Source organism: Rhineura floridana, chromosome 20 (genome assembly GCF_030035675.1).
Source record: "Rhineura floridana isolate rRhiFlo1 chromosome 20, rRhiFlo1.hap2, whole genome shotgun sequence".
NCBI lineage: Eukaryota > Metazoa > Chordata > Lepidosauria > Squamata > Rhineuridae > Rhineura > Rhineura floridana.
Genome location: NC_084499.1, coordinates 1,481,126 through 1,493,850, shown reverse-complemented (window position 1 = coordinate 1,493,850; position 12,725 = coordinate 1,481,126). Strand labels below are relative to the sequence as shown.

General features: G+C 50.1%; 1 protein-coding gene across 1 annotated transcript; it reads right to left on the bottom strand.

Moving 5' to 3' along the window:
* Nucleotides 1-421: 421 nt before the first annotated feature.
* PHPT1 (phosphohistidine phosphatase 1) lies at nucleotides 422-3,022 on the bottom strand. Its single transcript, XM_061604019.1, has 3 exons — nucleotides 2,809-3,022; nucleotides 1,462-1,586; nucleotides 422-733 (listed from the first exon to the last, which is right to left on the bottom strand). The coding sequence occupies exons 1-3, from the start codon at nucleotides 2,951-2,953 to the stop codon at nucleotides 641-643; spliced, it is 363 nt and encodes a 120-aa protein (XP_061460003.1). The 5' UTR covers nucleotides 2,954-3,022; the 3' UTR covers nucleotides 422-640.
* Nucleotides 3,023-12,725: the final 9,703 nt, after the last annotated feature.

Genomic DNA, 12,725 nt, shown 5'->3' with positions numbered 1-12,725 from the left:
GCTTATTGCTATAGGGCGGTCTAAAAATGTAATAAAATAAATATAATAAATAAATAAATATTCCAAGAATACGTTTGCTGTGCTATATATTTCATGTTTCGATGGATTAGTTTGGGACAAAAGGAAATTTTTGGTGTATTTATGTACTCTTATGTGTCTCTGATTATATATCTGAAATTAATTTATTTGCACTTAACTGCCAAACTTTCAGCGTATGATTGCTCCTCCACCTATCCTTACATGCAGCCTAGGGACCTGTCCCATTACCCTCCACGGGCTCCTACTAGCCCCCACACACCCTAACCCGCACTCTTCCTGCTCTTATCTTGGAGATCAAAACCCCTCCAGAAAGGAAACACAGCCCTGGTGAGTTCCATCCTAAGCCCAGCACATGGTGGAGACTGCACATCAAGGACCAGAGTCAGGCCAGCGATAAGCTTATTTATTTCTATTCATGCAAAGGCTTGGCACACACTGGTGGAGGCTCACACAGAGCACGGATCCCAAGACCAACACATTCTTGTGCAAATTTCCCCTTGGCAGTCTCAGTCCATGCAGCACCAATTAGGTGGGCCAAGGCAACTGGGCCAAAGCAATGGTTACGCTCCTAGAGGTCTCTCTGGGGCAGAGTCTACTGGTGCTAATATCCCTCATCTGCCCAGGTGACCTCATAGTCTGGGTATCTGGCTTTCAGCTTCTCTGTGGAAATGGAATGTTTTGCTCGACCAAACCCCTGCAAAAAAAAAAGAGGGGAAAAAAGAATCAGTTATATTGGTGATACTTTGGAAAGGTTAGTACTCTGAACATGCAGTCCTAGCTACCACTTTGGCAATCCTCCTACCCGTGATCCTAAGTGAGCTTTCCCCAACCTGTTGCCCTCCAAATGTTTTGAACTACAATTCCCATCATCTCTGACCTTTGGTCGTGTTGGCTGCATGAGTTGCCAGCATGGTTGAAAGCCCAACTATCTTTTACTGGGACAAAATCTCTGTAGCTCTTTTGAGATTCCATGGTAATTTCCCAAAAGCAGGTCAAAAAATACCGCTGACTAAGCTAACATAGATTTTAAAGTCTGCTCTGTTTCTCAGATTCCTTCCCTCCACAAAGAAAAACATTTACATTGCAACCATGGCTTTAATATTTGTTTATTTACTACATTGATATCCTGCCCCCTGGTGCTCCTGAACACTGTTCATCTTCGCACCAAGCCAGCACAATCACAAACTTATAAATACGGCAGAATCCTTTAATGCTGGGTCGTTCTTCATGCAGGGGACTATTAAAGAGTCACCGACAGTCATTGCATTTACACACACACCTGTTCAATCGAGATCTCGCTTGTAATGCTCAAGTTCTGTGCTTGAGCCACCCCAGATTGGACGCCTTCCCCAGCACCTGTCCAGCCCCATCACAACACCAGATTCCTCCAGGCTCCTCTCAGAGGCCTCCCATCACACTTACCACGGAGTAGCCGTAAACATGGATCTTCTTTGCGCTGCTTTGGTGGGAGATCCTACCGCCGCCCAGGCATTCGCAGCGGAAGCCCAACTTCTCCAACTCCTCGGCAGTTTTGTCATAAATATCGGCTGAAAATGCAAACAGAAGTTAACAACTGCACAGTTAAAGAAAGCCGGAGTGACTTACCCAGGTAAGTGGTGGTGGGTAAGGTGGCCAGGTGAAAAAGAAAGGGGGAAGGGGCCAGGGCTCCTGCACCTTGGTATCGAAAACTCCTCACCAAAGGGGGAGCAAGCCCTGCCCCCTTTCTTAGCCTCCCCTTCCCTTGCTTCAGCCCCACCCTTCCTCAGATGCACAGTCCTGCCCCCTCGCTGTCAGGCACACACAGCCCCGCCCCAGCAAGGGAAAGGATGGTGGGGCAGGATGGGTTATCATGGGAGACAACAGCACAGATGGCTGAACTCCATACCACTCCCTGGTTCCTCCCTGTGCACCTGACTACTCTTCTGTTGAGCTCCCTGGCTTGGTAGTACTCTTGCTTGACACCAGGCTGGTCCAGAACAAGACCTCACTCATCCATGATGGCTTCCATGTGGATTAAGGTACCAACCGAGCATCCATTACCAAGATCTGGACAGATGAGCTGGAAGTGTCCGACCTCACTCAGCTCTGTCCACCTGCGTACAGCTTTGCAATGCACTCTACGTTAGGGTTGCCAGGTTCAGGGCCTGAGACTGATCCTGTATCTTTAGCAGAAAAGAAAGTCAGCCAAGTGCACAACTTTTAAAGATGCAGAAGACCTCTTGGAGGCCGGGCCTGGCAACCAAGAGGTCTTCTGTATCTTTAAACGTTGTGCAGAGGGAAAGGAGAATTCCACCTTGTGGTTTGTCCCATTACAGGGTTGCAAGAACACCTGCACTTGGCTGACTTCCTCTTCTCCTAAAAATACAAGATCAGTCTCAGGCCCTGAACCTGGCAACCTTACTCCACGCGGGGCTGCCCTTGGAGACGACTCTGAAACTTCCAAGTGGTCCAAAGCGCAGTTCCAGATGACTGCCTGGGGATCCCCTGAGAACAGCTGCATCGGTTGCCAGTTCGTTTCCGGGCCCAGTTCAACGCGCTCATGTTAATGTTTGGAGCCTAGACGACTTGGGTCCCAAAAATCTGAGAGGCCGCCCCCTTCCCACAGACCTTCTCGGGCGTTGACATCAGCAGAGTGAGCCCTTCCGGTAGTTCCACCGCCTCGAAATGGGGGGGTGGCCCCAGAGAGGGCATTATCTTGGCCGCAGCCAATAAGGGCCCGTCTCGGGCGTTCTGTCTCCGCCCCCTCCCTCCACCGGCCGGCTCCCTCACCGTGATACTCGGCCCAGGCGTAGCCGCGCACGACGTCCTTGCCAGGCCCCGCCCCCTTCGGCGTGACGCGGACCAGGACGTACTTGAAGACGCCGTTCGGGCCGATGTCCACGTCAGGGACCCGGCTCAGGCCTCCCTCCGCCATCGCCGCCGCCTACTCGAGTAGAGAGACAGTAAAAGGGTGGGCCTGATAAGCCTGACCCGACTAGCCAATCGCAGGCCGCGGTAGGTGGGGCACGTATGTAGCGTCAGCCAATGTAAATGTCGAGGCGCTATGTTGTGCGCAAGATGCTTAGCCAATAGGCGCGCTCGTAGTCCACCTCTAGGCCCAACGGTAATGGACGCGGGCGGCGACTCAGCGTCCAATCAGACCCTCCTCAAAGACTTGCGACGAAAAAAAAATACGAGGATGTAGCCAATCACGATGCCGTCTGGAACACGCAGACCAATCGTATCCACGGAGGGAGGGATCGCTGGAGGCGTTATTTTCCAGTCATACACGCGCGAGACTCTGCAGCCTCGGCCAATGAAAGCTCTCTTAAAGAGGAAAGGCCGTTAAAGGGGCGGCTGATTCTGCCGACAAAAATTAATTAATTACAATACGCGCCGGATGAGCAAAGCGGAGGGCGGGAAATGGGCACACACACACACACATGGTGTGTGTGTGTGTGTGTGTGTGTGTGTGTGTGTGTGTGTGTGTGTGTGTGTGTGTGTGTGTGTGTGTGTGTGTGTGTCTCTCTCTCTCTCTCTCTCTCTCTCTCTCTCTCTCTCTCTCTCTCTATCTATATATGGGGAAGAGGCCGTTGGGGCAGAACCAGTGTGCCTCTGACCATGTGTGCAGAATTCCTAAGCAATCTGGGCTGATGTTTTAAATACTGGAATTTAAATGTTTTTATTGTTGTCAAGGGCGAGGACTATCTGCGGCCCTCCAGCAGGCCCCCATTACAGGAGTACTCCAACCCATCATCCCTGACTTCTCCAAAACATTTGGAGGGCCCACAGGTGCCCCCCTCAGCCATGGCAAGTGCCCTAGAAGCAGGGCAGGGGACGTCCTATAGATCCGGGTTTTTTAACCCTGTGGCCTACGGGAGGGGGGAGTCTGTGACCCAGGCGCAAAAAAAATATTAATTCCCAAAGCAATAAAATTAATTACGTGCATGTGCGGGGCGGGATCTCTAGGTTTCATTAGATTCTCCAAGGGGATCCGCGACCCAAAAAAGGTTTAGAGCCTCTGGTCTGGGACTAGTTGCTGGACTCCCAGCTCCCCATCAGCCCCAGCCAGTGGGTCAGAGATGATTATTTATTTATTCATTTAAAATATTCCTATCCTGCCCTTCTACCCTCATATGCCATAAATAAAAACATCCCCCAAAATTAAAAGAGATAAAAATACATAAAATACAGTTAACAATTCAAGGGCAATGATATTAAAAGGGGACTATATAGGTAAAACTAAAGGGGGGCGGAATAAAATCAGTTTCAGGCCATACCTTTAGTCCCTCAGAAAGGCTCTCCAGAACAAGATGGTTTTCAGATTTCTCCAAGTGGAGTGGGCTTCTTCGCGTGGGGTAGTCCAAAGCCTGCGGGCCACAGCCGAAAATGATGACAGTGGGAGCTGGCATCCAGCACCATCTGGAGGAACCCACAGGAGGTTTCCCATCTAGCAGGGAGGCTAGAAATCTATTTAAAAGAAAGTCGCTGCCATCAGAAGAAAACCCCTCTGGGTTGCCTGGGGCTTCCTCCCGAGTCCCGGGTTTGGGGTTGGAGTTACACAGGGTTCGCTGCCCTTGAGAAGCTGTCCTAAATACATGGGCCTTAAGCAAGCCCTATGAGACAAGGTGGGTTTTCCTTCTGGTTTCACATCGGACTGCAGCTCCAGCCTGGGGTATGTTTCCAGTGCCAGACCTCCAGTTATTGTGGGGTATTGGATGCAGGGAATGGGGGAAACAGGCTTTAAAAAAGAAATTGTTGGTGCACTAGAGGCCCGCAAAAAGTAACAGTGCCAGAAATCCACAGTAGAGTAAAACCTTTATTAGGCCAACTGCAAGATAGCAAAACTGTGAGCTTTTGCGTTATCCAGAATTTGTACTCAGACTAGATGTTAAGCAAAGCAAAAAAAATTTTTTTTTTACTGGGGGGGGGGGGAAGGGGAAAAAACAGGTGGCTCGGTTCAAAGCTGTGAAGTCTGCATTGGCCTCGGTCTGAAGATGCTGTCTGGGAAGAGCTAGCTAACTTAAGAGAGTCCTTCCACTTTGTCTTCTCTCCCTGCACAGCCTTTACCACTCTGGTGCCCCCCATTTGTTTTGGCTTACAGCCCCCACCAGCCTCAGAAAGAACAGCCATCTTGAGGTGGGAGAGTTGGTGCATGTTGACTCTAATGCAATGCATGCCATTTCATGTGCATGGGTCCAAAACACCCACACACAGCTTCCGTTCCATTAAAGGCACATAATAACTTGAAATATACTTTTTGAAATGCTGAATGAATTATGAGTGTTCTAGAACAATGGCATCCTCATGCATTAGGGTGGTAAAACAGTTATAAAAGGGGAAAAGCTGTTTTGGCTAATTTACTAACACCACCTCTTCAAAAGCCAGTTATTTGTTCTAAATTTTAATCTAATCTGATCTGCCTTGGTGTTTCTTTGGAGAGGGCAGAAGAATGACTTAATGCTTTGTTATGTTTATTAAGTTAGCCCCCTGGCAATTTGTTTAAGGGCAAGCTATCAATAGAAGCTAAGCGGGCTCTTGCAGGAAATGGATTCAAGATAGGAGTAGTGAAGAACCTTCAGAGTTGGGGCCTGGCAGATTCTTGGGCTTAAAACACATCTATGCAGTACCAGGAGGATCCGGAGCCTTGAATCTAGGAAAACCACATCTGACCATATCCAGATTGCCATTCTTTTACCACTATCAACCAATATGTAGCTGAGATCAGGTTACACCTCAAAATCTTACTTTAAAAAAAATTAAGACTCCAGATCCATTGATCCAGAATAATTCCCCCCATTTCATGGGCAGGATGCCATTCCATTTGCCCCCATCCTCAAATTTTCTGCCTCCATACTGTCACAAGTGGCCTCCCCTTGAAAAAAGCAAGCAGAGACTGAAAGGCTGTACATTCAAGTTATATTTTATATTTATTCAAAGGAATTTTTTTCATATTTTATATATATATATAATATATATAGATTTATATGTATAGATTTTCATTATATCTTCAGAACTGTGTCGGGAAACCAACAAACTCAGACATTGGCAACGTGAGAAAATATGGACCTAGTTTTGTTCTGCACAAGAGAAAATGTGGAACTCTTCAATATTTATGCAGTATATTTTCTTCTTTTGTTTTAAGGAAATAAATAGAACATGCATTTATCAAAGAATCTCTTTCTGGATCAGCAAAATTCTCCTGGGGAAAAGGGGGCAACAGCTGGTTGGAGGAATAAACTGAAAGGGCTCTCTGGCAGCCAAAAGGGATCCATTGCCTCCTTGGGTGGAAGATGGCTCAGCTCATGGCTCAGATGGCAGGCAAAGAGCCAGAAAGGGTCCACCAAGATGTGGTGGGGCCGGCCTCTGTTTTGCTAACCTAGGGATGAAGGAAGGACAAGGGGCCACCCAAGGGCCTTCACACAAAACAGAAGAAAAGAGAGGGACGAGGTGCTGGCAAAGGACTTTGGAAGGTGCCTGTCAGGTATAGCAGAGTGCATGCCCTCATGGGAATATGGGGCACCAAGAGAGCTTCCGCCACTGTTAGGTGGGGAAAATAGAGCCTGAGGTGACCAGATTGGTACTGGAAGGGCAAATCTGAAAAAGGCAGACATTTTCTTCTGCCTCTGGCACCAGCGCATCTAAGGCCCAGCACAGCACCCTGGAACCCTCCCTCCCTTTGCAGGATGCTGTCTTGTGAAGAAAAGAGGTAGCGGGGGGGGGGGAGGAGCCAACACCAAAGGAGGAGATGGCATTCTTTCTGCAGGAAGAAGATGCTGTTCAGCCAGAGTGTGAGAGATGAACTGTGCTTTTTGGCAGATCTGCCCTTTTGTTGCTTTACCTCAGATCCAGCAGCAGGACCCTCTTGCCAGGAGGCTGGTTCTTAAGGCACAGCAAGCCAAATCCCCACCATCCACTCTCTGACAATTGCGGAGGAGGAGGAGCCACGTACTTGTATAAACCAATTTTAGCTAGCAGAGTAAGCCAACACCATCACCACCGCTATGTCCCCTCCAAATCTGGACCGCCAGTTCCTCCTGGTCTTGGAAACCTTTTGTGCTCAAACCTGAAGCAAAAGGCAGAGCTCAGACCTTTGGGATTTAAAACTTGGTGATCTCAACACTCAGACCTGATTTGAACCACCTTTGAAATGCAATTCTTCACTGGGAAAAGATTGTCAGGCAAAATCTGGCGTTGTCCTTGAGACAACACACTCCTCAGGTTGCCGCGGTGGGTCTGGGTCAGGTGGGTCTGGGTCAGGTGTGCTGGGGGAAAAGGGAGCTGGGGGAAGCCCCCAAGCGCAGGCATGGCCTCCCCCTCAGAAATCCCTGGACCTTCATTTCCTTATGGTGCTGTGGATGGGCACACCCAAACCGGATTATAAGGAAACATGGCCACCAAGCTGGGGGCGCAAGGCAGAGCCACCCCAAAGCCACCAGGAGGGTAGAAGGCAAGCACTCCTGCCCCTCTGTAGGACTGCGTAGCCCTGGTGAAAGTGACTGGGCACAACATGTTTGCAACACCAGAACAGTCTACGGCCAATGTGGATGACCAGGGAGGAATGGACCCCTCTCATTCATTTCCTGAGCCCCCCACCTGTCCCAGAACAGAACACCATCTATGCACACCCACCCACCCACGATGCACCCATCAGTGCCCCCCTCCCCACAGTTCCCAGCTTTATCCACCATTGGCCCCCATTAAACACACACACACAGACCCACTCCTTATCTCCATTACATCTAGGACATGTCAACAATACATCAGATTTTCCCAAACTTCTGAAAGTAAATTGACACTTTTTTTCTGAATTAACACAGGAGGCACCATTTCACTCTTCCACACTCATCCTGAAAAAAGAGTAATAGGAAGATTTACCAGTCCTCAGAGGACTCCTTTCCTGCCCCCGCCTCCCGCATATCTGCATAAATCATTCCTCTGAGGACAAGTTATTCTGGAAGGGAAATGATGCCGTCCAGAGATGTAACAAAATTAGTGGCCTCGAGAAGCAACTGATTAGGACTGGGGCAGCCAGCATGGGGCAGATGTTGTACTACAGATGTTGTACTACAACTCCCATCAGCCTCAGTTGATGGGAGTTGTAGTCCAACAACAGACGGTGGGTGCCACATTGGCTACTCCTGGATTAGGAGGAAAGAGGTCAAGTTCAAACAATGGTTTATGCAGAGGCAGTGGGCAGCCTTCCAGGGTTCCAAAGGATTTAAAAAGAAATCTTTACGACGGGTGCAAGTGGCTCTCTTGCAGCACTGCAAGTGTGGGGGTGACGGCACTGACATGCCCATAGCCATCAGGGGCCTCATCACGCTCTTGGGCGTGTCCCACTACCCCTTAATACATATTTTGGGACCCCAGCAAATGAATTCACCTGGAATCGTAAAATGCAACCCTCCCCCCACCCTGCATATGCAAAAACTGAGCATCCCTCCCCCCAGTTTCCCCATGCATACATCACGCAAATGGGGCCTAGACCCTCATGCATGGCCCTTAAACTTTGGCAGGAACAAAACCATTTGGCAAAAAAACACAGCTGGGAATGTGGAGCAGAGAAGAGGAATATGAGGGAGCCACCTTGCCCCTCCCTGCCTCCCTGCCACCTCTTATCTGCAAACAAGATGGACTTTACATCATGCTCAGACGGGGGGGGGGTCGCGCCTGCAATACCACTGAAAGTCAGTTCCTCGGCGGGTTCACCCCCCCAAATCTGAACCTGACATCATGGCGTATCTGGTAAAGGTGACAATCAACCAGAGAAGATGATGGGGAGTCACTCCTCAGCTGCCCCTCCCAACCTTGAGCAAAATAATAGCACAAGGCCAAGCCAGTGAGGGAGGGCTGTGTGCTGAGGGCACCAAGCAAAGGGAACACAATCCTGCGCTACAAAGCTGGTGGCGCACCCTCAACAGTGGGCATTGCCAGCTGCCACAGCACGCAGTTTGAAAAGGATTGCCAAGCTTGGGAAAAGCTTTGGGAGAAAGGGCAAGTGGGAGAGACTGGGGGCCCTTCTGTACAAGGGAAGGGGGAAGCGTTTTGTGTTTCGAGGGTTTAAAAAAGAGGTTTGGGGTGAGGCAATGCTCCAATTACCGATGTGTGTGTGTGTCCCAGCCCTCTTAGTTATTAGGTGATCAGGGAGGCCATGATTTGGTTAAAAGTTAGTGGACATCAGAGTATGAGGTTGATGGGTTTCATTAAGACCCCCCAATAATTTGAGCACTAGTACGAGCCAACAAAGTAGAGAAACAGAAGTTGAGAAAAGTAGGAATAACGCAAATAATTTTTTCTGTCCTTCCCTCTCTCATAATACTAGAATTCAAGATCACCCAGGGTCATGACAGACGCGAGGGTGGAGGAAGGGCTTCCATGCAACATGAAATATCACTTATGGGAATTGCTGCCACGAGATGCGTTGAGAATAAAAACAGAGATGTACGTTGTGGTGGTGATGGAGGAAGAAGAGGAGGAGGAGTGGTCCGTCCACAGCTATTTGCCCCAATATCCAAACTGAACCTCCGTGGTGAGAAGCAGTCTACCTCAGACTGCCAGCTGCTCGGGGCAAGTCATGTGAATGGCTACCACCTTGATGTCCAGATAGCAGCTTCCAGAGGAGACATGCTGATGATCATGGCCCTTGGGCTGACCCAGCAGGGCAGGGCTTAATATCAAAAGCAGCCAAAAGCAACAGCATGTTTGGCTCCAAGAGCTGCAGGTACATTCATTTTAGCCCCTGGGGGCTGCTCAAATATGACACACACAAAAGCGTATTTTAGGTGCAGGGAGGGGGGAAGGGCTAAAAGCCTGAGGGATGGGACTGAATGCTGTAAAGTCACCCCACCTCTTCTGTCAGCTAAAGGGAAGCAGACTGAAGACGTTTTGGAAAGAGCAAGGATCATAACGTAAGAAGGATATCGGCAGACTAGAATGGGTCCACGGGAGGGCGACAAAGATGGCAAGAGGCCTGGAGGCAGAACCTGAAGGAGTTGGATGTGTTTAGCTTGGAGAAAAGATGATTAAGAGGCAACAAGAGACCCATCTTAAAATATGTGAAGGTCTAGGCACGAGGGAGCAAATTCTTCCTCTGCTGCTCCAGAGGACAGAATGCAAACGAATGGGCAAAAATGACAAGAGAACAGATTGAGACGAAACATTCGGAAGACCTTCCTGGCAGTGTGAGCTCTTTGCTGGAGAAATTACAACCCTCTCGAACAGAAACCAGCATCTGGGCGAGGGAAGAACAACTGTGGCCTTGAAAGGTGCAGCAGCTCCCTCAGACAGAGTGCTCTTGCTCAGAAGTGGTTGTGCCACCTTAGCAGCCGTCACCTCCCACAGCAAAATGTGCTTTCCTGTGTTAGGCTGGACGCCCAGGGCCAGTGAGCATTCTGGGGCTGTGCTACCCTTGCCAAGCAGCTCTGAGCCAGAGACCCTCCCCTACAGGTGCAGTTATTCTCTATCTCCTTAATCTGCCTTTGTTACACTGTTTTCTTTGTTTGCTGTTATTGCTTTTTATTGTTTGTTGTCTTAAAGTTGTTTTGTTAATGACTACAAGCCACCTGGGTGGGGGTGGGGGACACAAAAACAATGAGGTGCTGAGTACCCCAAATTTGACACTGGCAACGGCTCTGTGTTTGCACATACGCAGCTGGGTATATTTCTGCAAAGTGCAGGACGAAGCAGAGAAAGTGGCGTTTGCTGCAGTTCAGTTTCCTGAACAATCTTGATCTTCATTGTCAAAAAGGCCAAACAAGTTCCTAGCCCTCATTGCTGTGACGTCAGGCAGTTTGGCTTATGGAATCTCCACATCCTGAAGGAGGTCAAATACGATTTGAAGTGATGCAAGGCAGGGTTTTAAACACCTTCCGTCCCCCCTTATCCCTCTCCCATTATTAGCCGCAAGAAAAAGTTGTGCAACATATATATATATATATATATATATATATATATGTATCTTTTTAAAGAATGGAAGGAGACATTGACAAGGGGCTGAATTCTGTGCCCACATTTTGTGCTTTTTGAAGACCTGAAGCTGCCTGATGCCGGGATAGACTATTTGCCCAGAACTGTCTACTCTGACTCATGGCAGCTCTCCAGGGTGTGTGGCGAGGAGCTGTCTTCCCCCCTCACCTGCTGCCAGGTTTGTGGTTTTGTTGGAGAGGCCAGAGAGTGACCCTGAGCCCTGCTGCAGGCAACGAAGGAGCCCCAGCACTCATGGGCTGCAGCCCTTGCTTTGACGGAAGCGCCTTTATCCCGAGTCAGAGCCGTGGTCAGTCCTGTCTACCCTGACTGGCAGCAGCTGCTCTCCAGGGTTCCATACTGGGAGCCTTGCCCAGCCCTATGTGGAGGCTGCCACTGGGCACTGAACCTGGAATGATGCTCCTATCCCCGTCCTTTAGTCCCTGCAGAGTTCCTGCGTAGCACCAAGCCCTGCCTGCAGCTTGATGTGAACCCTTCTCCCCCCCACTGGGCCTTTCCTCTTGCTGCTCCAAACCGTGTTCAGTTACTTGCAGCAGAGCTGCAATCTGCAGCCCCGTTCCAAGGCTCAGCTGCAGTGAGGGACCAGCGGCTTCGGGGTCCAATCCTGCCCCTTAGAAAGAGAAACGGGCTGGACGCTGCCGCACTGCTGCTGATTTGTCACCTCCAAGCCTGGCAGCTATGGCTTGGTCGCCACTGGAGGAGAGAAGAGGCAATGGCCCTTGATGGCGGGCAGAAAGGGCTCGGAACAGCAAGAGCGCAGGTGGTGGCCCAACAAAGCAGGGTGCTGGAGCTCCGTCCACAGCAATCAGGACATTTTCCTGCAACAGGACAGCATCTGCCAACCTAGTGGCCTCCAGATATTTTGGGCAACAACTCACAGCGTCCCTGAACACAGGTCGCGCAGGCTGCTGGACAACAAGAGTCCGACAACACTCAGAGGCTGGGCCACGAGTTCCCCAGCCACGTTCCAGGCTCACGGTTGCCCGCAGAGCGGAGGAGGGTGCCCTCTTCACTCACAAGATGGGGTGGGGGGAAATCCCAGCTGTAAGCAGGGCATTGCAGGGCAAGGATTTGCAGGTGTGATCACTGGGTGGGTGCGTGGGAAATAAAGCATTTATGACAGTCAAGATGGAGGTTGGGGGTGCTTGCACTGCCATTTTTGCCTTTCTTAATCTGTGCCCCCACCCCCCACTTTGCCTCAGCAGAGCAGAGCTGGGCGGGCTCTGATTACATCAGATTCATCCATTCAAGATCCTGCACATACACACACCCAAGAGGCAGCAGCATATATCGTCTGGTGCCAACTTCCTCGGCTGCTCAGGAAAGCAGCACCTTGTGCAGATTTTCCAAAGCACTGCACCAGTAAGGAGCATCCGTAGACCAGACCATTGATCCACCTCACTCAGATTGTCTACATGGACTGGCAGTTGCTCAGGGATGGGAGCTGCCTCCCCAACCCACCCCTGCTTCATCTTTGCACACTTCCCAAGCTGTTCCTGGCTTCCCACTCCTGCAAACACAAGCCACAAACTGGAAACCTCTGCAAATTACCAGAGAGGCGTGGCTGGAGCTCCCCTCCCCTGGCTTGCGACTGAGAAGGAGGTGTCTCTGTGGAGCAGCTGCAAAGAGCACTGGGGTCTTCCCCAAGAGATGGGCAGTAGGACTCGTGTCTAAATCTCTGACCACGCTTGCTGAGAGAGGTAGCACTCTTGTCTAGTGGT